Genomic DNA, 21,724 nt, shown 5'->3' with positions numbered 1-21,724 from the left:
GTGTGTTTACTCTGACTTGTCCGAGTACCGAGTGGCTAGTGTTAAAGGGGTGAGGTGGACCTGAGAAGGCAACGGTGTGCTCAATCCGACACTGGCCCATTTTAGTCCGTCAATCGGCGCAGAGTGTGCAAACGATGCTTGGACCACTTGAACTGCATTTGGCAACAAATAACGCATTGCAGTCGGTCTTATTAGGCATTAGCTCTTATCACTCTAAAATCGCCAACCTTACACTTAGGCAAGCCACTATGTCATTAAAAACGACCTTGCCTGAACTCCCGACACATCGTCTCACCTCTCATTGCACACCTCACATACATCATGAGCCGTGAATCGCTCATCTCAGGTCACCGCCCTCCCCTCCGGTCCGGCCCCCGGCCCCCACGAGCTCCCCAGCCGCCATCCGGCGCTGTCGCTCCAGCTCGATGTACTCCGGCAGATCGTCCATCGGTCGGTACACCAAGTGAACGCACTGAGCGCCGACGAACATTGTCAGCATGGCTGCGGAGACGAACCGCAGGTAGGGGCCCCAGGGGACGCCGGCCGGCATCGTGACGCGATGGGCGAGACTAGACTCGGCCGGAGTCTGACTTAGCTAGACTTTCAAAAAGGCGAGCCGCAATTGTTTCTTCTGGACGCGGGACAGGTCAGACTCAGACTAGACACGGTTCAAGTTGAGCTCGACTCAACTGTCTCGCTGTATCGCGGTCTGCTGTGCCTGGCTGACGGTTGGAGCACTGATGTGGCTAGATATGGCGAGTTTTAGCCGATTCAGCTCACCCGCCTCAGTCCCCGGTTCGGTCGAGCGTCCTCTGCGCCTCGCGTCGTTTGTACGTTTTGTCTGCGGAGCGGCAGAGTCCAGGCTTCAGTCGGTGGGTGAGCCACGGGTACGGTAGGGTTGGCGGCAATACACTGACTTGCACTCTAAGTTGAAATTAGTTGGTTAATGAGCGCATTTGCATTAAAAAAACTCAGACCAAAAGATCAGTTGCAAAAAGTAAATATATTTGAGCATCGTGATGATTCTTGATAATGGATGACGGGTGATATGAAAATAGTATTATTTATCACTAAGTAATTTAAGGAAATGCAATGACACTTGACAGCCACATATTTACAGTGCTTGCTGACGCGTGCATATATGAGAACATTCAACACAGCCAATGTTTTAGGAAGGCAGCTACTTAGAAGCACCGTGAAGACGCAACACTTCCCATACAGCCGTAACTCCGCCATAGACGATAAAAACCACCCAACTCCCCCAGTTCAGTAGAACACCGCCATGATAGACTCAATTAGAGTCAGTCACTGGCGTCACTTGCCGTCAGAAAGAACAATTCTGACTGACTGGCTCTCCTGCTATTAGTACATATGGTCTTCTCCCACTCTCGAGACGGAGTCTTATGCGCCAGCATTGATTCAACGAAGGGTGTCTATGGGCTGTGGTTTTCACTAACTCGGTTGATGGCATTGCTCTCTTGAACTGCCGCATGCCCTACACAGGGTGCTGATGTCGCGGCTTCAACCCGTATCGACTCCACTAACAAGCAGCTGCGCGGCGGCGGCTCGCGCGAGCCCGCAGTGACCTTCGCCGTGTGTCACAGTCCGGCCCGCCAGGCGGGCACTGCTCTGCGTGGGAGAGCCGCCAGGCCAACGGTGACCGGGCCGGCCGCGGCCGTCTCCCCGTTCGGCTGCCACCGGCGCCGGCGCAGGCTGGAGCTGGTGTCTGCCAGCAGTCGGGCAGGACACCGCGGCCGGGTGGTCGCCGGCGCGCTGCGGGGCCGCGCCACCGCCGCCGCCGCCGCCGAGCGCTGCTGGCGGGCGGCGCTGCGGCGCTCCGTCAGTAGCGCGTCACGCTGACGGAAGACGGGCAGGGCGTTGGCGGCCAGCTGGGCGCGCAGCTGCCGCTGCCGCTGCTGCTCCATCTGCTGCTGGCGCGCGTGCAGCTGCTGCTGCTGCGCGCGGCGGCGGCGCAGCTCGGCGGCCGCCGCCCGCTGCGCCGCCAGCTCGCGCTCCTTTCTCTGAGACACCACCAGCGGCAGCGGAGGGGGCGGGGGAGCCACCGGCGCCGGAGGCCGGGTATGTCTCGCTGGCCGGGAGCGGGGCCGGGGCCGGCGGCGGGGTCGTTTGACGGAGCCGCCGCCGGGGGCTCCGTCTCCGTCTGTGGGCCCTGCTGACACGGCAGCCGCCGTCTGCGCGGTCCTGGACGCCCTCCACTCGGCAATGGCCTGCCGGCGCCGCTCGGCCAGCTCTTGGAGACGCTCGTACCACTGCACGTGCTGCACCACCTCCGACATACACTTGTTGGTCATCTTGTGAGCAATGGCACGACACTGTCGAGCGACCGAGCGGTGTCGCGTGCGCAGCTTCAGGAACAGTGCGTGGTCGTCTGCGTCCCACCCGCCGGTCGGACCACCGTGCTGTGCCAGGTACGCATCATACGCGGCCACCGCCTCGTTCTGAGCGGTCAGCGCCGGCGGCGGCGGGCTGGGCGCGTGTACGGCAGGTGCGCTGGCCGGCCGCCGCTGACTCTCCAGTTTCCAGCGGCGCATGCGCTCGCAGAGTCCGTCCAGCACTCCTTCCAGCGCCGTCTGCTCCTGGTCGAGCTCTTTGCGCCGCTGGGCGCAGCGTTCGGACACGCTGACCGCCTGCTGTCGGACGCTCTCGGCCAGCCGCTCAATGACGGGTAGGTCGGAGCGCTGCAGCGGCGGCTGGCACAGCTCGCGCAGTCGGATCACCCGCTGGCGCACACGGTTCACCTGTCCGACCAGCTGGCGGCAGCCGTCGCCGGCCGGCGGCTGAGACGCAGAGGCAGGGCGCAACTGCTGACGGAGCTCCTGCTGAGCGTCCTCGGACAGCCAGCGCTGCCAGGCCAGCTCCGCCGCTCTCAGCTGGTTCCGCAGCCGAGTCGAATTCTCCACAAACGACTCCACAGTTAACGGCGCCATCGGGATTCTACGGCGACGCAATTCAATCAGTTACATATCCCCGTTCTGTGTAAGGACTTTCTAATCGCCAGTCCCGAGACACACTGTTTAAGACACCATCACGGCAAACCTTGCCATAACTTACAAAAGTTGATCTCTCCGGCGACTCCGGCGTGCCAGTTGATCATGGAAAACTCGAGAGCCGCTCCCAGAACGAAGAAAAATGGAAGAAACCGGTAGATGCCGAACGTCCGCTTCCCTGGCCACGCTTCCAGAAAGCGGCGGAAGGCTTTGCTTTGAAACATAGGCCTGCGTAATCTGTAACAAGGAGATCCTTTGTTACCATGGTAGACAATATAGGCGTGAGTCCCAGTATCCACTTCCATTTACCTCTGTAATGAATATTGAGCAGCTTTAGTTAAGTATCTGTAATTTCAAAACTTAAAACCTTTTCATAATTTAACTTTATGGCTGCAGCCTATATTTATATTCAGTTTATACACACTTTGCCTATGAATATGTCCATGAAGTTTATCAGTCTAATTTTGCTTGAAAATATTTCAGCTAGCTCACACTTCTTGAATGAAAATCTTTTTAAAAAATCCGAAAAGGAGGAATGCATGTCAACAAATGCTCACATTGCAAAGGTCATTGAACCCACCACACAGTAGCAGGATTTAATTGATTAACAATTGGCTGGATTAACAATTGATGCACCTCAAGGTGAATGATTTCATTGCTGAATAAATAAGGACACATGACCACAAAAATTTCAATATTTTGGCTGGAAATACAGGTATGAGGTAATAATACACAAAATGAGCAAACCAGATAGATGAATCTGTAGAAAACACAAAACATGAGCAATAGGTATGTTTACAGGTACCTACTATTTGGCCATAATCCAACAAAGGTATTTTTTACTACAACCTTTGGTCTCTGGCAAATTATTAAACCCAGCTATTCTGATCAATGGTAGACACTGAAATTCATAATTACTTAGTTAAATTGTTATTTGTTACACAAGCTCTACACTAATGACGAAATTGTACAACAATCGGTTTAAAGTCAGCACACTCTATATATAAGAACTCATAATTGAGAGAGCACGCTCTAAAGTCTGATTCTGAGGTCTCGCACAAAAATATGCCCATAGCAAAAGCATGGAGGACACAAAAACCAAGCTACTTGGCTATACTCAGGGTAAAGATGGGTAGGTACTTAAAAATACTACCCAAGGTAGGTAAAATGAAAATACTGGCCCTGACATGATTTATGATGTTCTCCGAGCTATCATACATGCATATAGTTAGGGCTGTATGATGTAACATGGAATAGGTACCTAGATACATTTCCACGGAACAAGTTTATCTGATTTAGCAAAACAATTATCTTGAGCATATCATTTAGACGTCCTTTAAAACTGTAAATGTGGGAGTAAGTGGTAGCTAAGGCCATAAATATGCTATTTTTGCCTAAGAGGAATAGTAGGTATCCAATGAAAATACAGGTGAAATTTTAAATTGGTTTAAGCATGTCAATTGTCATGCAACCATAGTGATTAAAACACCAAAATCAACAATATGTACATACAAAACTGATAAGGATGGCTTTTATATCTTTTATTTTCTGAGAAATAATGGAATAATCTAAAAAGAAATTTAAAAGTTTGACTTTTTCAGTAAAACCTCACCAAAAATCAGCAAAACCACTGTCAGGATACCTACCATATCAATATTAGGTAGGTACCTACTCAATTGCTGTGCTAGGTACTGACAAATCTTTGAAAAAAGCACTTACCTCGTTTGCTGGTACTCCAAAAAGGGTTTAGTTTAGCCGTATACCCGTAATATCAGTGCTGCCAGATGGGGAAGGCTGTAATCCTCCAGATCAGTTACAAAAATCCTCCAGATTCCTCCAAATCCTATTGGTAGATATAGAAAGGCGGTCTTGGACGCTGCGGGGGGCTATACCCCCAAAAAAGTTTCACCAAATTCTAAAAACTCATCGGATTTCGAATCCTTTCGCACTGCTGTGCAGTTTAAAAGATACTTTTTCTTATAAAAGTTGTTTCGTTTTCGTTTTATCGTCCAAAAAGAAACGAAAATTTTCGTCGATTTCGGGCGCTGCAGGGGTACCGGGGGCATTTGCCCCAACTTTCCCCCTTAGATCCGCCAGTAGTTTGGTACCCTCGTAGATATAGCTACAGACTGAGACATTCTGCAGTCTCACGGTGATAAAGGACGTGATATATCCTAACGGGTAGGGTGACGCTGGGCAGGAAAATGCCTTTTCAGTCTTGAATGTGTTATATTTTTCCATGAAATTGAATATAATAATCGGGCGACAAATCCTCCAGATTTTCCTCCAGAATCAAAAATCCTCCGAAAGCGAAATTTGTCCGCAAATAGAGTTCAAAATCCTCCAGATTTGCGGAAATCCTCCAAATCTGGCAGCACTGCGTAATATTGATATAAAAAGTTCAGCCCACAACAGCGACCATTGCTTTGACCATTGATTATATAAAAAGACGTCCGGTAATAAATTACTAAAGGTTAGAAATGCGTTCAATAATTGATAAAGGCAGCTGTCATTTGACTAGGCCCAATAGGCCGTAAGATTTTGGAATGAGCAGCTGCTTTCGCTAGCACAATCGGTAGCTCTCAACATTCTGCTGTATTAGGCCTGTCACAGCTGCGTCATTTTCAGGAAAAAGTGTGATAGATGGCGCTTTTATAGGTGGCGCCCGAGGCGCCGTTTGAGACCTTTTTGTGATAACTCTAGTAAGCCAGGTAGCTAAATGGCAAGATTACTTTACTAATAGCTAAATGTAGTGTTTTTATTTACTTAACTTGGGTTTTGTTTGATAACATCTGAATGATTGCGCTCCAGCCTCAGGTGCTGACCCTGACGACCAACAAAGATTTCCCAAATTTCCTAGTCCGTAATGCGTTCCGTTTTTCACTCTGAGCTCTCGCATTCTCCACAGCGGTCTCATAAGCATACACCGTCATCTGACCGTGCCCGCCGCTGCCGGTGAAAGCGTCCCGGCTCGCCACCGTTCCGCCCCGCCTCGACCACCGATGTCCAGCTGACCGTCATGCTAACCGGTGAGAGCGTCCCACTGCCGACCGCTGCGGCTGCACTCACGGTACGTCAGTGCATCCGGCGCGTGCAACGAAACAGGACGGTGAGCCGTCCGCCAGACTGGAAGGTACAGCCGTGAGCCGATCGACACCTGACGGGAACGACTAACGGCGGGCTGGCTCGTCGTGACCCGGGGCGTACCGGTCGCCGGACTCGGGTAAACTGCGGGGTTCTGCCGCCGTGAGGACCGAGGGGCGATGAGCCGGCGGTGGACGGCAGCACTGGCCGGGTGGCCGACCCTGGCCCTGACTTTGTGGGTGACGGTGGTCAGCGGTCAGGTCAAACTGTCGGGAAGGTGTCCCTACATCCCGGCACTACGACCGTTCGACACATACCGGGTAAGAGACGATCCGCCGCCAGCCACTGAGGCAGCGTAGCGTGAGTTTCCATCGTTATTAGGGACCTGTAATTGTAAATGACTTGTCAGACATACCTACTCACTAAACTATTGACTTGCACTAGTTAAGCCTATGCCTTCAGTAGCACCTCGTCACGATAAACACACTGTCAATGGTGTATTAAGCGATATACGAGTAAAGTGGGTGCGTCTCGTGACGTTATAGTGGGACTGTGGGCAAACGGTAAACGTTCAGCTACCACAGCTGATATCGTCACCTGTAAGACGAAATACATATATGCACACACAAAGGCCAAACATGCCCTGAGACTTGCGATTTCAGCAGTCGTTAGGCCGCTCAAGTTGGACCGCTCGCTCGCATGTATGTTACCTCCCCTCAGGAATAATTTCCCGTTCACCCCACAGTTTCTGGGCAAGTGGTTCGAGGCGGAGCGGTTTTTCGTCAGCTACGAGTCGCTGGCGGGTCGGTGCTGGGGGGAGCGATACGTCCTTTTGGGTGGCCGAGTCAGCACCCTACTGGAGTGGCGACTGGCGCTGTGAGTACAGTCAATGCGTGACTCTATAGTCTGTTCCATATCAAGCTTGCGGTCGGAGTTTCTTCGGCAGATCGCTCCTCCGCTCAAGACTTTGCGTCTTAAAATGTAAGAACTGTATATACAGAAATAACGCATTGCTTTCAGCAGGGCACTTCGGCTGCAAGCTTGAAACGGAACAGAGTATAGTTACTATACTAGTTAGTTGGGTAGGCGATAGACATTTTCATTTATTCGCTTGTCCGTGTCGTAACTTGTAACTCGTAGCCGTACTTGCATGTGGTGATGGTATTCAGAACATAGGCATATTAACTGTTTCACAATACATCGCTTCCGCTTGCATCGGAACCCGAAGTGCGCACACCAATGCTCGTACATTGCTCAGAACTGAGGTGGTTGATTTTATCCGTCAGGCTGGGCACCCCTGTGTCGATTCGACAGCTGCTGGGTAACCCGGATCCCCGCGATAAGGCGCGGTTCTCCTACGTCGTCGCACGGCCAAACGTGCCCTGTGAGTAGACGGCGCCGGTATCAGCACAATCATTTTCCATTTATTCATTTATCCATTCATTCATTTATTCATTCATTCATTCGTTCATTTATTCTAATTCATTCGGTAGCGTCATCACTCTGTCGAGCTCGTTGTCCGAGCTAATGCTTTTAACGACTACGAGTCATCGGGCAATTAATTGACCGTCTTATTTTACCTCGTCTGCTGGTTATTTTAGGGATGCGTTTTTTGACGAACTGTTACGTCTGTTTCAGTTCTGCGAGGCGAGTACAAAATATTAGCCACTGATTACAAGAATTATGCGATCGCCTGGCAATGCGAGAATAAAAAACTCAGCAACAGCCACACAGGTGAGCCAGCCGCCTCCCCTCAATGTGATATAAACACTCTGAAAAACTTTTCATCACCGCCTTGCGCTACCGTAACTCTCCTTCTCTCAATCTCTGACACCGGATGGAGAGGTGACGTTGACCCTATATGTCCCAACACTCGACAGTAACCGGAGCGGAGTCGGCCGGACAGCCGCCGGAGGCCCCGTTCGTGACAAACCGCTGAGGGCACTCGCTGAGGGTCCGTTCGGCACCGCTGCACCTGATGCTGAGTACCCGCGCCGGGCCCGTGCGCCCGTCCCCGTACCGGCCGTCAGTGACGGCTGAGCCGATCGGAAAGCCCAGCTCCCGGCAGGCGACGGCGGCGTCCGCGTCTGTCCACGGAGAGGCGTCACAGAGCTGCCACCAGCGACCGGCGTCCGTCACGACGAGCCGGCCGGCGCGGCAGTCGGCGGGGCTGGCCGAGTGGCCGGCCAGCCGCACCCGGCGCCCACCGGCCGCCGTCAGCTCACAGAAGGGCTCAGCGCAGCGACCCAACAGACAGGAGAGCACCGGCCGGCTGGGGTGGCACTCCGAGTCCGCGGAGCAGGAGGTGCCAGCAGCCACCAACGGGCGGCAGTCGTCGCCGCCGAACCCGGCGCCGCACGCGCACACACCCCCGGCACACAGCGCGTGGTGGTGCGCGCAGTCGGCGTCCCGCTCACACGGCTCAGAGATCTGCGACTGGCGGCGGCACTGTCCGGCGTCCTCCGAGGTCCCCTCACTGCAGACGCACACGCCCTCACTGCAGAACGAGAGAGCCACATCAATGGCGCAGTCGGCGTCTTGTCGACACGGACTGCCGAGCTGACGGGGCTCCGCACGCTCTGCCGAGCAGGAGGCGGAGAGGTTCCTCACCTGTTCAGCCACCCCGTCCAGCCTCTCCACCAGGTCTCGGTGCTGCTCCGTCAGACGCTCCAGCAGGCCGTCCTGGCGCGGCGGTCCGACGGCAGAGTCCGAGTCGGAGTCCGGTGAGGGTACCGCAGAGTCCAGGCGAGCCGCGATTGAGTCCAGCTGGACGGAGAGCTCCTGCTGCCGGTTGGAGACCCTCGTCACGCTGCTGGAGAGCTGCGCCAGGACGCGTAACACGTCGTCCAACCGAGAGTCCACGGTGACGAACGATTCGTTTTGACAGGTGCAGCAGGCTTCGTATATCATCGTGTCGATGTACTTGGAGCCGGAGGATGTGTTCAGGAAGGCGAATATGATGACCACAGTCGCCAGCATGGCGCAGGCAATAGGTCAGCCGTTGCTGCAGCAAGATGCTCTATGCTCTATGCAGTGTCCAGCTAGTTGGGTTGAATGGCTGATCACCAATGGGCGACCCACTGCACCGGTCTGGTCGATGATATTCTTCGAATCGCCGAGGAAGTTCCAATAACACTTGTGACGAGGCGAGGCGAACACACTATCTAACTCGCGACTCTGACCGAACTCCGGTCAGAGGCGACACGGGGCCGAGGGAGATGACACCGAGCCCGTCTATGATGCGAGCCGGAGCTGATCTGCTGGCCGGAACTGGTGGCCCGGCGCTCACCAATCGCAGGGTCACAGCCGACCGCACTTCCTGTCTGAGAGCATTAGACACGTGCCAGCTGCGGCTGATACGGACCACGGTGCGTGCGTAGGCCCGGGGCCGCTAAAAAACACACGCGGTCAGCAGTCCTAAAACCAATCAAGATAGCTCGGATGCTGCCGAATGCAGAGTGCTGAACCCTATTACATGCTTTAGCTACTGCAAAGTTATCAGATATTTTGCGAAGCAGCTTCTTGAAAGCTCAACATGTTTTCCGTACTGAGCTTCCACTTTCAGCTTTTCTCTGTTACACATAAAACGTAGTCAACATCAGCGTATCATCGACATCGACAAGACGTACATCGACGCCGTTTTGAATGATGAAATAATATGTATAAATTAGTCTATGCCTACTGAGTCCAAAGTCAGATGTTCACACACCTCCCCTACGCTGTGTAACGCTCGCTACATCTCCCCTCCACAGAGATCGGGTGGCTGCTGACCCGCTCCCGCCACCCGAGCTACGAGGTGATCCACGCGGCCAAAGCGGCGGCGCTGGCGGCGGGGCTGGACGTGAGGCACTTCCAGAAGCAAGATCGGCGAGGGTGTCATCCGCTGTGACCTCACGCTCATCAACATGCCATCGGGACCAGCTAACGATACTCACTCACGAATGAATAATAATAATAATGATAATGCATGTTTAAACACTTTTTGGCCGTTCGCTCGTGTGCGATGGTATGTGGTGACAAAGCAGGGTGAAGCGAGAGATATGGGTTGCGATCGGGAAAATGTAATTTAACGGAAAATCATTGCGCTTCGTTCCATAGTCTCGGTCTTCGAGTTCCCCAACAAACGGCACGCTTCAGAACCGGTTACTTGAGACACTGAGAAACCAATGAGCCGAGTAATTATCCCAGTCAGTCCCTACGTCATAAACTGAGTCAATTACGGCACTTCCCAATTTACCCAAACAGCTGTATCGGGACTGCCAGCTTTATGGAGATGGTAGCCAGAAGGCGTCCCCCTCCCCTTCCAAACGGCTGTGTCCACTGCCAGCTTTATGGAGATGGTCGCGGCGTACCCTCCCCTCCAAAACAGCCGTGTCCACTGCCAGCTGTATTGAGATGGTAGCCAGAAGGTGTAGTGATGGGCGCGATGATGGCGATGAATGACACCTGGAGCCCGCACGGGCCACGGACGCCTAGCGGCGCACAGCGGATCTGTCGGTCCTCCCGCGCAGGGAGCTTGTACTGAGATCCGGTCACACGCCCACAGGCACCCTCCGGCGGCGGCCGACCGCGGGCACGACACAAACACCGAACCAAACACACGCACAAACACCCCGCAGCCGCGCAATCAGAACCCTACAAACACGGACAAAACACGCCGCCGACACGGAATCAGGGAGCAACTAAACGTCGCTTTCCCGCAAAACAAGTTAATTCAGCTGGTCAGACTACATATAAAAGCGTGAGCGGGTTAATTAGCGAGCGCTGGACAGGCGGCATATTCACAGAGCAGCCGCGGTCGGCGGCGCGGCGCACTACGCTGCCCGGGTGCGGTCGCGCCCCGACCGGAGGGGCCACTGGGTGACCCGGGTCACAGTTCGACGCGACCGAGGGCGGTGACGATGGGGAGGGCACGGCGCCTCCCACCGGAATCGGGTGCTGATCACGATATCAACTGCGCGGGGGAGGGGGAGAAGGGGTCAGTGGATGCCGATTGGCGAACCTAATCGACGACCGATAATACATGTGTTGTAATGCATTGGAGTGCGCGTTTCCGATCGCAGTTTTTGAGTTTGTTAGTCTGGCTGATCAATTTTGCATTATCATCTTAACATAAGGGCACTAATAACCAGCAAAGTCATTGCCATCGTGATTTTAGGAATGCATTTTTTAGATGCAATTCATTTGTCTTGCATAGTCATGATGATGACCAGCAAAAGTAGCTTTTTACGCGAGTAATTACAGTTATATGTGAAGATACCCAACGTTAATAGCCAGGTCAAGGCATTTCCTTGGCACCTTTCAATAAATGCGGTGCCCCTGGCTCCAACTTACAACCCTTGTGACTTGTTGTAGCTACAGTTCGGCGTAATTTATAATTTCATCGTAAGTTAACGGGTAGCATACAAAAATGCTCTATTCATGTCGCATCTCCGACAGATAATCGACTCACCGCTTTGACGGTGGCCTTGATGAAGTCCTTGCGCGCCGTGAGGTCGTGCTCGGGGTACTTGGCGTAGACCTTGGTGAGGATGTTCTTCATGGTGACCTCCTCGAGGTTGGCTCCGTCCAGCAGCTTCCGCACCACCGCCTTGATGTCGTTATCCTGCAGAGGGCATCGGGGTTATGTCAGAACGCATCAGGTTACGTCGAGGGCACCTGAGCATCCCTAATATCTAGTAGAAGTGAGGTGGATAAGAGGGATGAGGCTGTCCTGTAAGTGTTTTGTCCGTGTTTTGACGTGAGTGAATGTGCAAATGTTTCGAATGATTAGATTAGCAACCGAGGATACGGATTCTGAGCAGTAATCGCCACGCATTTTGTATGTGGATCGCTCTTAAATGTTAATACAAATACAATACAAATAGAACTCATGAGACTGAGCTACACGTGCACCAAGCAATTACAATGGGTGAGCATGATGAGTTCAGTGCGAAAAATACGAGTGCACGGAGAAGTATGTATGCCACGTATACAGAAACTATCCTTACATCAATGACAAAGTAGGTATAATAAAACGACCGAAATATCAGTGCTCCAAAAGCCGAAAGTTCAGCTCACCGTGGGAGGCTTGTTAGTCTTGGACTTCTTCACCAGGGGCTCGTCGTCCTCGCTGGACGAGCCTGCGTCGGCGTCGCCCTTCTTACGCTTCTTCGGAGTCTTCTTGGCCGCGGGCTTCTTGGCGGAACCTTTGGCCGGCGTCTTCTTTTCCTTGGGAGTTTTCTTGGCGGGCGTCTTCTTCGGAGTCGCTTTCTTTTTCTTAGGCTGCGATGAAAGAAACGAAAAGAAATGCATTCAATGCAGCTGAGCGGCAGTATTTGAAACGACAGTTATGATCAGGAATCACAAAAGTCAGGGCTTCAATCGAAGGCGAGGTACAGCGGGGTGAACTGAATAACAATGTTCACACGAGTCTCTAGCTAACACTAGAGACCTCTATCGGGCAATTCACGGCTCCGCCTATTATCAATTTCCACATCGACTTACTTACCGCAGCCAGACCCGGCACTCTCCGAAACCAGCCCTTACCGTTTCCTTCTCTGCCTCCGCCTCCTCCTCCCCATCTTCATCGTCATCGTCGTCCTCATCATCATCTTCGCCCTCATCCGAGTCGCTGTCGTCGGCGGCGTCAGCGCTCTTCGGCTTCTTGGGCTTCTTGGCCGAGCCGGCGCCGCCCTTGGACTTCCTCTTCCTTCTCTTCTTCTTCACCTGCGAACAGCAGAATAATTGATAATTACACAAAAATTGGGTGAATTAGAAGCAAAAAGGGTTACCTTAATCCCATGTCAGATGGCAGCCAAAAGGAAACAAGTTTGTTCGACTCGGTGAGCTTCATTCAGGATACAAAATTGGTACTCAACTACTCACCTGAAGTACCAGAAGAAGGTGGCGCCACATGCATCCTTAACATACTTATCGTGTGCTCCAACATCGTTGATCGTCCACTCCAGACACTACACTAGCCCCGCGTTCGGAGTTTCTCCGACGACGAAGATTCTACGTCGTCCGGCCAATCCCGTTCAAGGTCAGCGGGGGCTTGGCTGTGGTTATGGAACGCGATTGGCCGGACGACGTAGAATCTTTGTCGTCGGAGACTCCGAACACGGGGTAGGATAGCACTGAACAAGACGTGTCATACGGAAACCCAATAAGCCGTCAATAAACACAGATTCGCCCCCCCCCCCCTCTCCCGCCGAGGCCCGGTGACCTCACCTCGCGGCCGGACGGTTTGGGGTCGCACAGGAACTGGAGGATGCTCAGCGCCAGCTCCTCGCGCGAGCCGCTCTTCTTGTCCAGATCGAGGATCTTGCTCAGAGAGCGCAGCACATCTAGCCGGTACCTGTAACGCAGTTCGTGAGTATACCTGCCTACGACGCCACAGGTGATAAAGATACGAGATAGAAGACAAATTGAATAGCTACGAATAGTTGAGCGTCTCCTGAGATTACGACACGCAAGTTATGTTTGTTTAAATGTTTACACCTGTCTTCCTTCCGGATGATGAAAATATAGCGCTAATTTCGTTGTCGCTAAGCAAAAATGAGTAAATAATGACTATCAAAGACCTGAAATAGAATAAAGATCGGAAATCAGGATCGGTGGTCGCACTTACTTCTCAAGGTTCTCCTTCTTCTTAGTGAAAGCCGGAGTACCCTCCTTGAAGGCGAAGCCGCGGAAGGCACGCAGGTTGCGTCGGAACTCATACGGCCGGCCGGGACGCGAGAAGATGATTTGATGAAGCGCGCGCACATCGTCCGGGCGGCCCATCTGCCGGTCGGGAGTGCGTTATTGACATTGCCGCCGGATACATTCCAGTTTTACGGCATATTATTGACATCGTCTCTCGACATTTCCGGCCAACTATCAATAACAATTGGCAGCACATGGTGTATTGCCTGCAAACACAGAGATAGAAGTAATTCATCCCATCCCAACTCAAAACACGTTCTTGTTAGCACCAAGGTACGCCACTCGGACTGCTTACCGCGATGTTGTGGGCGATGACGGGACAGTCGCCCAGCTTCTCTCCCGTGCCCTCCTCCAGCACGTGTGCGCCACGCTTGGACTCCTCGCGCGTCTGCTGCACGAACCGCTGCACAGTCTTACGCTCGCGCCGGCCCGTGGTCTCCGGTGAACGCTCCAGAAGCGGCACTGCCAAAGGCACCGCAGGGTCACCAGTGTGAGATAAGCTTATCAGCATGAACATCCATGGTATTCAAGTGCTTTGTCAAGGAATTAGGTTGAGTCATGATCATAGTAGAACGCCAAATATAACACAAGGAGATGATACCTGCAAATAGTATCAGGATATGTATCTATTCAGCCTGCTCTTTCTAATGTATGGGTTATATGGCAAGGCCAAATGAGCAACTGACCAGGAGGTTCCTTCTCTTCCTCTTCTTCTACCTCCTCCTCTTCCTTTCCAACCTCTTCCTCCTTTACATCAGCCTTCTCTTCATCCTTGTCTTCTTCCTGAACTTCTTCCTTTAGTTCTGCCTTATCCTCTTCCTTCTCTTCCTCCTTTTCTTCCTCTTTCTCTTTGACCTCCTCCCTTACATCTGTAGTGGACTTTGTCTCTGTGTTCTTTAACACAGTGTCAGCATCACCACCGCCACCTCCATCACTGGGCTCAACTTTAGTTTCTGAGACATTGTTCTCTTCCTGAAAGGCAATCCAAACAAACCATGTTAAAGGGACCCTCCCACCTTCAAAAAAGTTAATGAATTGGCATGAAAGTGATGTCCCTTGGTTCAGAAAGAGCGAAAACGAATATCTACCAAATTTCACCGAAAAATATTCACTGGTTTTCAAGACATTAGGCTTTTACTTTTGTTTACTTTTTGGGATCTCCCCTGTTACTAGCGACTTTATTTGGAAGTAATAATTTGGCAGCCTTAAAGTGCGGCAGACGTTGCGCGCAAAGCAGCGTATACCACCACGTGTTAACGATGGTTTTAGTCTTAAGATTTAAAAATCGCTAGATCTCCGCTGACGTCACAAATTCTAAGGGGGCATTCCAATGCATTAGCCCCTTAGAATCCGAAAACTGCAAGTTTGAAATTCCATATCTTCGAATTAAAGCATTTTTCGATGTTGTGAGTGCCCAAACCGGTATTTGCAGGCCATGGCCACCAATTTGGCTATCTCAACTCAAAACTAATGTTAAGGTGGGAGTGTCCCTTTAACTATTGCAAACAGTCTGGAAAGTAGCAATGATTATTAACATAATAGCTGTGAGCACCTTCCATTCAACAGTTCTGTAATTTAGCTGCATGGTAAAATAAATTCCAGTGCATGCATAAATTGAGAAGTGTTTTAGTTACCTAGTGGGTACCCAACATAAAAAATCGGGAGGGCTACATATGTGCTTGTTTGTAAATGAACTCGTTTCACTTGTTCATTAATAAACTTGTGCTTAAACAAGTCGAGCGAGACATAACACAATTTAAACAAGGAGGTCGAGCGAGTCGCGAGACATGCATTTAAACAAGGAGAAGGTTGCATTAAGTACAATTCACATATGAAATGCTCTTAATTCACGACCAAAGCCTAATCTTAAGTAAATATGTGCAATTAAAGCTTCAGCAGTCACAGGCATCTACCATTATTCAAAATATTCACTACGACATTCGCATCAGACCGAGCCATCACAATCACGACTACAATAAAACGCGGTGTACAATCAGTCGTATCTCACCGAAACAGGCTTCACCTCAGAATCCATATTTAATAAAAGCTCGTAACAACTGAATTCTAACAAATTTGATGGTCAAAAAATTTAAAACGGCGATAACGTGCGCCCGACGCCACCACCGTGGGCGCGAAATCGTCAGGACCGGAGTAAAAACGTGACAGCCAAGACGTCTGCTCGGTTAATATCTGTTCGCTACATTAGCGGAAAAGTAACCAATTAACGAGGCTATTGGATGTTCGCGTTGACATAAAAGTGTCTTACACAATTTGATTCGTCCTGTCGCAGGGTCAGCAGGATCTACAGCTTTTTATGAACATTCTGCTGACGGTGATTGTTGTAGTTGTAAACAAATGATTGATTGCGTACGCGAAGGACGTGATTTGCGGCTTTTCACTTTGCTTTTAGCACTGGGCAGGGACTAGATTTCGGAAAAGATTTTTTTTTTAGAAACTATCAAAGTGCGTGGGTAAGAGCCTGACTGCTGCCTGCTAAAGCTGCTAACACCATTGTTTGACGCTATTTTTTTTTGCCTTCACTGCGCCGGATCAGGATATTGGCGACGGAATTTCGCATAAAGGACTTCGGTGAATGCCATAGTCCTAGTTATAAGTTGTGGTATTCGTGGTTCAGTTTTTGAGGTGTTATTTTTCAATGTTTACCCTAAAAATGAGAAAATCAACCTCACTAGGAGCTGATGCCTGACCATTGTTGTAGTTAAGATTTTATGCATCAAGTCCTCGTTAATATTTGTTTATTTTACATGTAACATGTGTTACATTGCTGTTCCCCATATTCAATAGTCTGACATACATCTTACCTCCACCATTAGATACAATGGAGACCTTGGTCGAGGCTGGACAAAATGTTTTGCTTGTATGGAGCGGACAAATTGATGCCGAAGAAATGAAACAGCTTGCAGAAAAACTTCAGCAGAAGGTTGGCTCTGCTGGAAAAGTGGCTGTTGAAAATGCTGAGCGACTGAAGATGGGTATGTATGTACATATGTACTGCTGAACAAAAACAGCCTCCACTCTCCTCTCAAGGATAATAGCATCTCCAACAAAGACTGAGCGAGTTTCAAGACTGAAAAAAGCTCAACATATTTACATTTATCCACCTTGCAAGGCTCATTTGGTTGATTGATGTTATTTTGATTTGGGTCATCTGAATTCCATCAATGTACCTGGTCACCTGCTTTGTCATCTTGTCATGACCTTTACCCCTGCTTCCCATTCTCGTGCCCACAGCGGGTCACGCGGCGTCCAGTTTCGACCGGGCGCTGTCGGGTGTGGTGGGCGCCCCGCCGACCCACGAGGACGCCCTCCTGGCCGAGGTGCTCGGTCTGCTGCGGCCCGGCGGCGAGCTGCTGATGCGCGACGCGCGCGGAGAGGCGGCGGCCCGCCGGCTCACCCTGGCCGGCTACACGGGAGCGGCCGCACGCGCCGAGCTCGGCGGCTACTGCTGCGCCCGCAAACCAGACTTCGAGGTGAGAGACTCCGTTGTTCCGTATATCTCGGACTTTTGATTGAGTGACTGGGTCGCTCTGAGCTGATTTGACCGGGGATTGGAATGGGTAAACTGAGAACTGGGTAAGCGCACTGCGCTGTCTCCTCTCACCCCGACCATTCCCTGCGCCAGGTGGGCTCGTCCGCGCCGCTGAAGCTGAACCTGCCGACCTCGGCTCCGCCGGCGGCGGCCGCTGTGTGGACACTCTCCGGGCAGGACGCGCTCGACGACGACCTCGACCTGGTGGACGAGGACGAGCTTCTGGACGAGGAGGACAAGCTGAAGCCGGACCCGGCCTCGCTGCGCGGTCAGTGGCCGGGCGGGACTTGGGTCCTTCGTTCTAGGTAGTCTAAGTAGGGTAGGCTGGCGGCGAGATCGAGTAGATTGCATTTTGCGTTTTTTCAGCTCGATTTGCCGCTTTATGTGAAATCTTAAGGATGATGTGTTTGAGTGAATTGGTTCCGATCTTGCGTCATGCCCTTGTGAAGTGCGAACTGGCCGTTCTAAGTAGATTGCTGTGTCAGCATTATCGTGGCGAATGAGAGCAGTGTGTGTAATCTGCCAGGTGCGCTTTCTCTTTGATTTCTTGGTGTATTCGGGCGTTGATGTTCGTGAGCATCGGTGGTTCAGTGGTAGAATGCTCGCCTGCCACGCGGGCGGCCCGGGTTCGATTCCCGGCCGATGCATTTTTCTCACACTTCTCACATTCTTACACAGGCTAGCGGCCATGCTCCCTAACATTAGTATTGAAATGATAGGTTTTAAGCACTTCCATCCGTTATACTCGCGTGATGTCATCAGGACTTTAGCCCAAGGAACTCTGTTGTAGCTTAGTGAGCCCTTGTGCCTAGTATTTTCCCGTGTTTTCATACCATTCGTGCCTCTCTTTCCCCCAGTGTGCGGCACCACTGGCAAGAGGAAGGCGTGCAAGGACTGTTCGTGTGGCCTGGCCGAGGAGCTGTCGGCCGGAAAACAGCCGGTCACCAAATCAGTCACATCATCCTGCGGCAGCGTGAGTGACCGCTTCTCTCTCTCTCTCTCTCTCTCTCTCTCTCTCTCTCTCTCTCTCTCTCTCTCTCTCTCTCTCTCTCTCTCTCTCTCTCTCTCTCTCTCTCTCTCTCTCTCTCTCTCGCTCTCGCTCTCGCTCTCGCTCTCGCTCTCGCTCTCTCCCTCCCTCCCTCCCTCCCTATGTCCTGGTCGCCTATCTCCGTGCGGCGTGAGAAGTGAATGAATAGTTTGTCATAGTTCGTGCAGTTGAATTTCTTCTTTGGCTTTGTCGCTTGTCATGATGATGAGTCTTGTTGCGTCATTTTATGACGAGGCTAAGTTAAATCAGCATCAGAATGTGCTGTAGGCGTGACAGCCCACTGGGAAGGTTTCATAATATATACCTACATGATGCATGTCTCACAGCATGATAATAGTGATAGTTATGTCGAAGTTTCCTTTTACCGTGGACCGTTCGCTTTTACGCTAAAGTTTAAGTTTCTGGGGGTGACGTGACTAGCTTTCCTTCGCCACGTCACGTCGCCCTTTGTCACTAATTCGTGATCATCCCACCCCAGCGACGTGCCCTCCTCTAACCCCGCCCCTCCCTCCCCCAGTGTTACCTGGGGGACGCGTTCCGCTGCGCCAGCTGTCCCTACCTGGGCATGCCGGCCTTCAAACCCGGCGAGAAGATCCAGCTGTCTCAGCGACAGCTGAACGCAGACGCCTGAGCGACCACCAGTCGGTGTGTGCTGCTTCCCGACTCCCGAGTCCCGACCCAGGGCTGGGGCGTCAGAAGGTGTGACCGGCTGTGCCGCAGGTCAGTGATTGCACTGGCTGTCGGGGCGCCCCCTGGTGACGCCCTTCGGGTGCCCTGGCGCCCCTTGTGTCGTGGGACGATCTCGGCGCCCTTGGCTCTGAGTCTGGTGACTCCCCTTGATACACTCGGGGGCAGATTGATGTTCCACAACTCTTTATCCACCGGGTTCCTATGGCTCAGCATTGGCAGCAGCCGCCTGGTACCGGTAGACTGTGCCGCTTCACTTACTTGTCAAGCGGCACAGCCTACCCACCTGTATGACACCGGTCTGGGTCGGTGGCTGGAAGGCGATGTGGGCCGCCTGTGACGTCAGCGCAGCGGTGAGGGCCGAGCCCGGAGGCATGGCTCGGGTCGGCGCGGCGCGGCGGCTGGCGAGGACTGGGGAGTGAGGTGGGGTGGGAGCACGGACATCGCGTGGCTGAGCGAGTGTAGTTAACTTTCGCATCTCAAGGCGCCAATTATTCTACCTAACAATTGTGCTAAAGCAGTTGTTAAAATGTCCTATCCCCAAGACAGCGCCTATCATCATACTTGCAATGCACATTATGACACACTTAGGCGTGGCAATGGGACAGCCGATAGAACTTATGTCACTCGTGCATCGAGGTGCGGAGCTATATTTTGTATAACATATTAGTATTAAGGCCTTGATCGAGCAGATTGGTGTCTATTGTTTCGCACGGCAATCGTCCAGAGACGTGGGAACTGGGGGTTATGAGTAGTGCCGCAGCCAACGCTCCAATTTAAAGGTAGTGTGCCAGCTTTCTTGGACCGTATGGAGTTAATGGCCCAGATAAGGAGAACCGGATTTTTAGAACTTATCCATACCTTCAAAACTCATGGAAACGTCTTAAATTCTTCAAATTTTGAGTACCCCAGTGCGAAATTCGCCCCGACGGGTTGTCGGTCGTACCCCAACCACATTTCACACCACTATGAACAATAAATGCACACACTGAAATCGCTATTACCGATATGCTCATCCAATCAAGTTTCGATAAACCCGTTCATCATCATCTCCTGCGGTTTCGAACACGCCTGTTAGGTGGCTTCTGATGCTCGTCGAGGTCGGAATTTCCAAATACGCGTGGTGCGTCGGGCCGCGCGCTCTGACTTCGGCCAAGAAAAATGCGTCAGCTGATCATTGTCATTTCTGCCACTTGCGTGTGGTGAAATGGGGTCATAACTTATAAGACGGCTTTTTCATATCAATTATTTTACATAAAATCATATTTCAAACCATAAATAATGTTCGACAGCCAAATAAAAGAAACAATACCAATACGGGCTTACAGTTTAAGGCTCGACATTGTGTTGTCTACGATTAGACAGCTGATAACTCATTCCCGTACGTCGTATGGTCGTAACACTATAATGACCTTTGCTTATTGTCACAAGTGCGCCGCATTCGCGATTGTTGCCCGACGCCTGTTTGCAGGTGAGCCCACTACAGTTGTTATACATATCTAAAAACCGAAAAACTTTTAGGCGAAAAAGGCACTATTCCAGGCCCATTTTTGATTTTTTGCGATATTAGGTAAAAACAGAAGCTTCTTATCCTAGGAAAAATAAGATGGGAAATCTTTCAAAGGTGGCACACTACCTTTAAAGCGATTATTACTGTTGCTCTAAGATGTGGTCGCAGCCTCCAATAGCAAACCGTTCCAACTAGGAGCCAAAAAGTCGGCCACTCAGGGGGGTTCGAACCGGGCTTCTTCAACCGGCCAATTCACGACACGAGCGTTCATCCACTGAGCTACCGAGAATGGTCCTCGTCCGCACAAAACAAAATGACATCCACCCGCTGACCGCCAATGACAGTATTGTGACATTTGATCGCGTTTGACCGCGGCGGGTGGTCGCTGGTTTCGGCAGCTCAGTGGATACACGCTAGCGTCGTGGGGTGACCGGTTGGGGAAACCCGGTTCGAACCATCCCAGGTGCGAGACTTATTTGTTCCTAGATGGAACGGTTTGCTATTGGTGGCTGCGACCACACATTAGAGGAACACAAGAGTTGCTTTGGGACGCCGCGCTATCCAAAAACCCCAGTTCCCACGTCTCTGGACGATTGTTGTGCGAAATAATAGACACCAATGAGCTCAATCAAGGCCTTAATACATATCTGTTAAAAACAATGTAGCTCCGCAACTCGATGCACGTGTGATATAAATTCTATCGGCTGTCCCATTGCCACGCCTAAGTGTGTCATAATGTGCATTGCAAGTATGATGATAGGCGCTGTCTTGGGGATAGGACATTTTAACAACTGCTTTAGCACAATTGTTAGGTAGAATAATTGGCGCCGTGAGATGCGAAAGTTAACTACACTCGCTCAGCCACGCGATGTCCGTGCTCCCACCCCACCTCACTCCCCAGTCCTCGCCAGCCGCCGCGCCGCGCCGACCCGAGCCATGCCTCCGGGCTCGGCCCTCACCGCTGCGCTGACGTCACAGGCGGCCCACATCGCCTTCCAGCCACCGACCCAGACCGGTGGCATACGGTGTGGGTAGGCTGTGCCGCTTGACAAGTAAGTGAAGCGGCACAGTCTAACGGTACCAGGCGGCTGCTGCCAATGCTGAGCCATAGGAACCCGGTGGATAAGGAGTTGTGGAACATCAATCTG

At 51.7% G+C, this 21,724-nt stretch overlaps 3 protein-coding genes, 1 long non-coding RNA gene and 1 other non-coding gene across 11 annotated transcripts in view; 3 read left to right on the top strand and 2 right to left on the bottom strand.

Annotated features, from left to right (window-relative positions):
- Nucleotides 1–135: 135 nt before the first annotated feature.
- Nucleotides 136–4,792, bottom strand: LOC122369736. 2 transcript variants are annotated; one of them, XR_006254463.1, is made up of 3 exons: nucleotides 4,728–4,792; nucleotides 3,073–3,245; nucleotides 136–841 (listed from the first exon to the last, which is right to left on the bottom strand). It is a non-coding gene; the product is annotated as an uncharacterized LOC122369736 (long non-coding RNA). The 2 variants fall into 2 exon arrangements; XR_006254462.1 differs by lacking the exon at nucleotides 4,728–4,792 and adding an exon at nucleotides 3,858–3,915.
- LOC122369735 (apolipoprotein D-like) lies at nucleotides 3,622–10,068 on the top strand. 2 transcript variants are annotated; one of them, XM_043344694.1, is made up of 6 exons: nucleotides 3,622–3,723; nucleotides 5,917–6,412; nucleotides 6,838–6,968; nucleotides 7,379–7,476; nucleotides 7,731–7,826; nucleotides 9,845–10,068. In XM_043344694.1, exons 2-6 carry the CDS (start codon nucleotides 6,272–6,274, stop codon nucleotides 9,979–9,981), a joined length of 603 nt encoding a protein of 200 aa, XP_043200629.1. In that variant the 5' UTR covers nucleotides 3,622–3,723; nucleotides 5,917–6,271; the 3' UTR covers nucleotides 9,982–10,068. The 2 variants fall into 2 exon arrangements, with proteins under 2 accessions (XP_043200629.1, XP_043200630.1); XM_043344695.1 differs by lacking the exon at nucleotides 3,622–3,723 and adding an exon at nucleotides 5,392–5,481.
- Nucleotides 10,069–10,466: 398 nt separating this feature from the next.
- On the bottom strand, nucleotides 10,467–16,189 carry LOC122369742 (protein DEK-like). Its single transcript, XM_043344704.1, has 9 exons — nucleotides 15,790–16,189; nucleotides 14,468–14,753; nucleotides 14,077–14,243; nucleotides 13,705–13,859; nucleotides 13,305–13,431; nucleotides 12,621–12,800; nucleotides 12,153–12,356; nucleotides 11,545–11,697; nucleotides 10,467–11,046 (listed from the first exon to the last, which is right to left on the bottom strand). The coding sequence occupies exons 1-9, from the start codon at nucleotides 15,814–15,816 to the stop codon at nucleotides 11,035–11,037; spliced, it is 1,311 nt and encodes a 436-aa protein (XP_043200639.1). The 5' UTR covers nucleotides 15,817–16,189; the 3' UTR covers nucleotides 10,467–11,034.
- Nucleotides 16,125–21,724, top strand: part of LOC122369744 (anamorsin homolog) — a 6,056-nt gene continuing 456 nt past the window's right edge. Inside the window, exons 1-6 of one of the 5 annotated variants that reach the window (XM_043344709.1) lie at nucleotides 16,125–16,148; nucleotides 16,616–16,774; nucleotides 17,034–17,272; nucleotides 17,425–17,599; nucleotides 18,189–18,304; nucleotides 18,897–19,099. In XM_043344709.1, coding sequence (XP_043200644.1) covers nucleotides 16,621–16,774; nucleotides 17,034–17,272; nucleotides 17,425–17,599; nucleotides 18,189–18,304; nucleotides 18,897–19,010 — 798 coding nt within the window. In that variant the 5' untranslated portion in view covers nucleotides 16,125–16,148; nucleotides 16,616–16,620 and the 3' untranslated portion in view covers nucleotides 19,011–19,099. Of the gene's footprint in view, nucleotides 16,253–16,316; nucleotides 16,371–16,405; nucleotides 16,425–16,615; nucleotides 16,775–17,033; nucleotides 17,273–17,424; nucleotides 17,600–18,188; nucleotides 18,305–18,896; nucleotides 19,100–21,724 lie in introns of those variants that run through there. The other 4 variants (XM_043344711.1, XM_043344710.1, XM_043344707.1 and 1 more) reach the window with 4 other exon arrangements.
- Nucleotides 17,908–17,978, top strand: Trnag-gcc. The gene has a single exon. It is a non-coding gene; the product is annotated as a tRNA-Gly (tRNA).

Source organism: Amphibalanus amphitrite, unplaced genomic scaffold (assembly GCF_019059575.1).
Source record: "Amphibalanus amphitrite isolate SeventyFive unplaced genomic scaffold, NRLGWU_Aamphi_draft 001067F_arrow, whole genome shotgun sequence".
Lineage (NCBI taxonomy): Eukaryota > Metazoa > Arthropoda > Thecostraca > Balanomorpha > Balanidae > Amphibalanus > Amphibalanus amphitrite.
The sequence above is the reverse complement of the archived record's forward strand: the minus strand, read 5'-3'. Positions and strand labels throughout refer to the sequence as shown.

What these genes read in the sequence shown, in the direction of transcription:
- LOC122369735 (XM_043344694.1), top strand. Translation starts at nt 6,272, where the DNA reads ATGAGCCGGCGGTGGACGGCAGCACTGGCCGGGTGGCCGACCCTGGCC. An exon ending in GACCGTTCGACACATACCGG is followed by an intron (nt 6,413 to 6,837) that starts GTAAGAGACGAT and finishes TTCACCCCACAG; the next exon opens with TTTCTGGGCAAGTGGTTCGA. An exon ending in CTGGAGTGGCGACTGGCGCT is followed by an intron (nt 6,969 to 7,378) that starts GTGAGTACAGTC and finishes TTTATCCGTCAG; the next exon opens with GCTGGGCACCCCTGTGTCGA.
- LOC122369742 (XM_043344704.1), bottom strand. Translation starts at nt 15,816, where the DNA reads ATGGATTCTGAGGTGAAGCCTGTTTCG. An exon ending in CTGAGGTGAAGCCTGTTTCG is followed by an intron (nt 14,754 to 15,789) that starts GTGAGATACGAC and finishes ATTGCCTTTCAG; the next exon opens with GAAGAGAACAATGTCTCAGA. An exon ending in CCAAACCGTCCGGCCGCGAG is followed by an intron (nt 12,801 to 13,304) that starts GTGAGGTCACCG and finishes TGCTGTTCGCAG; the next exon opens with GTGAAGAAGAAGAGAAGGAA.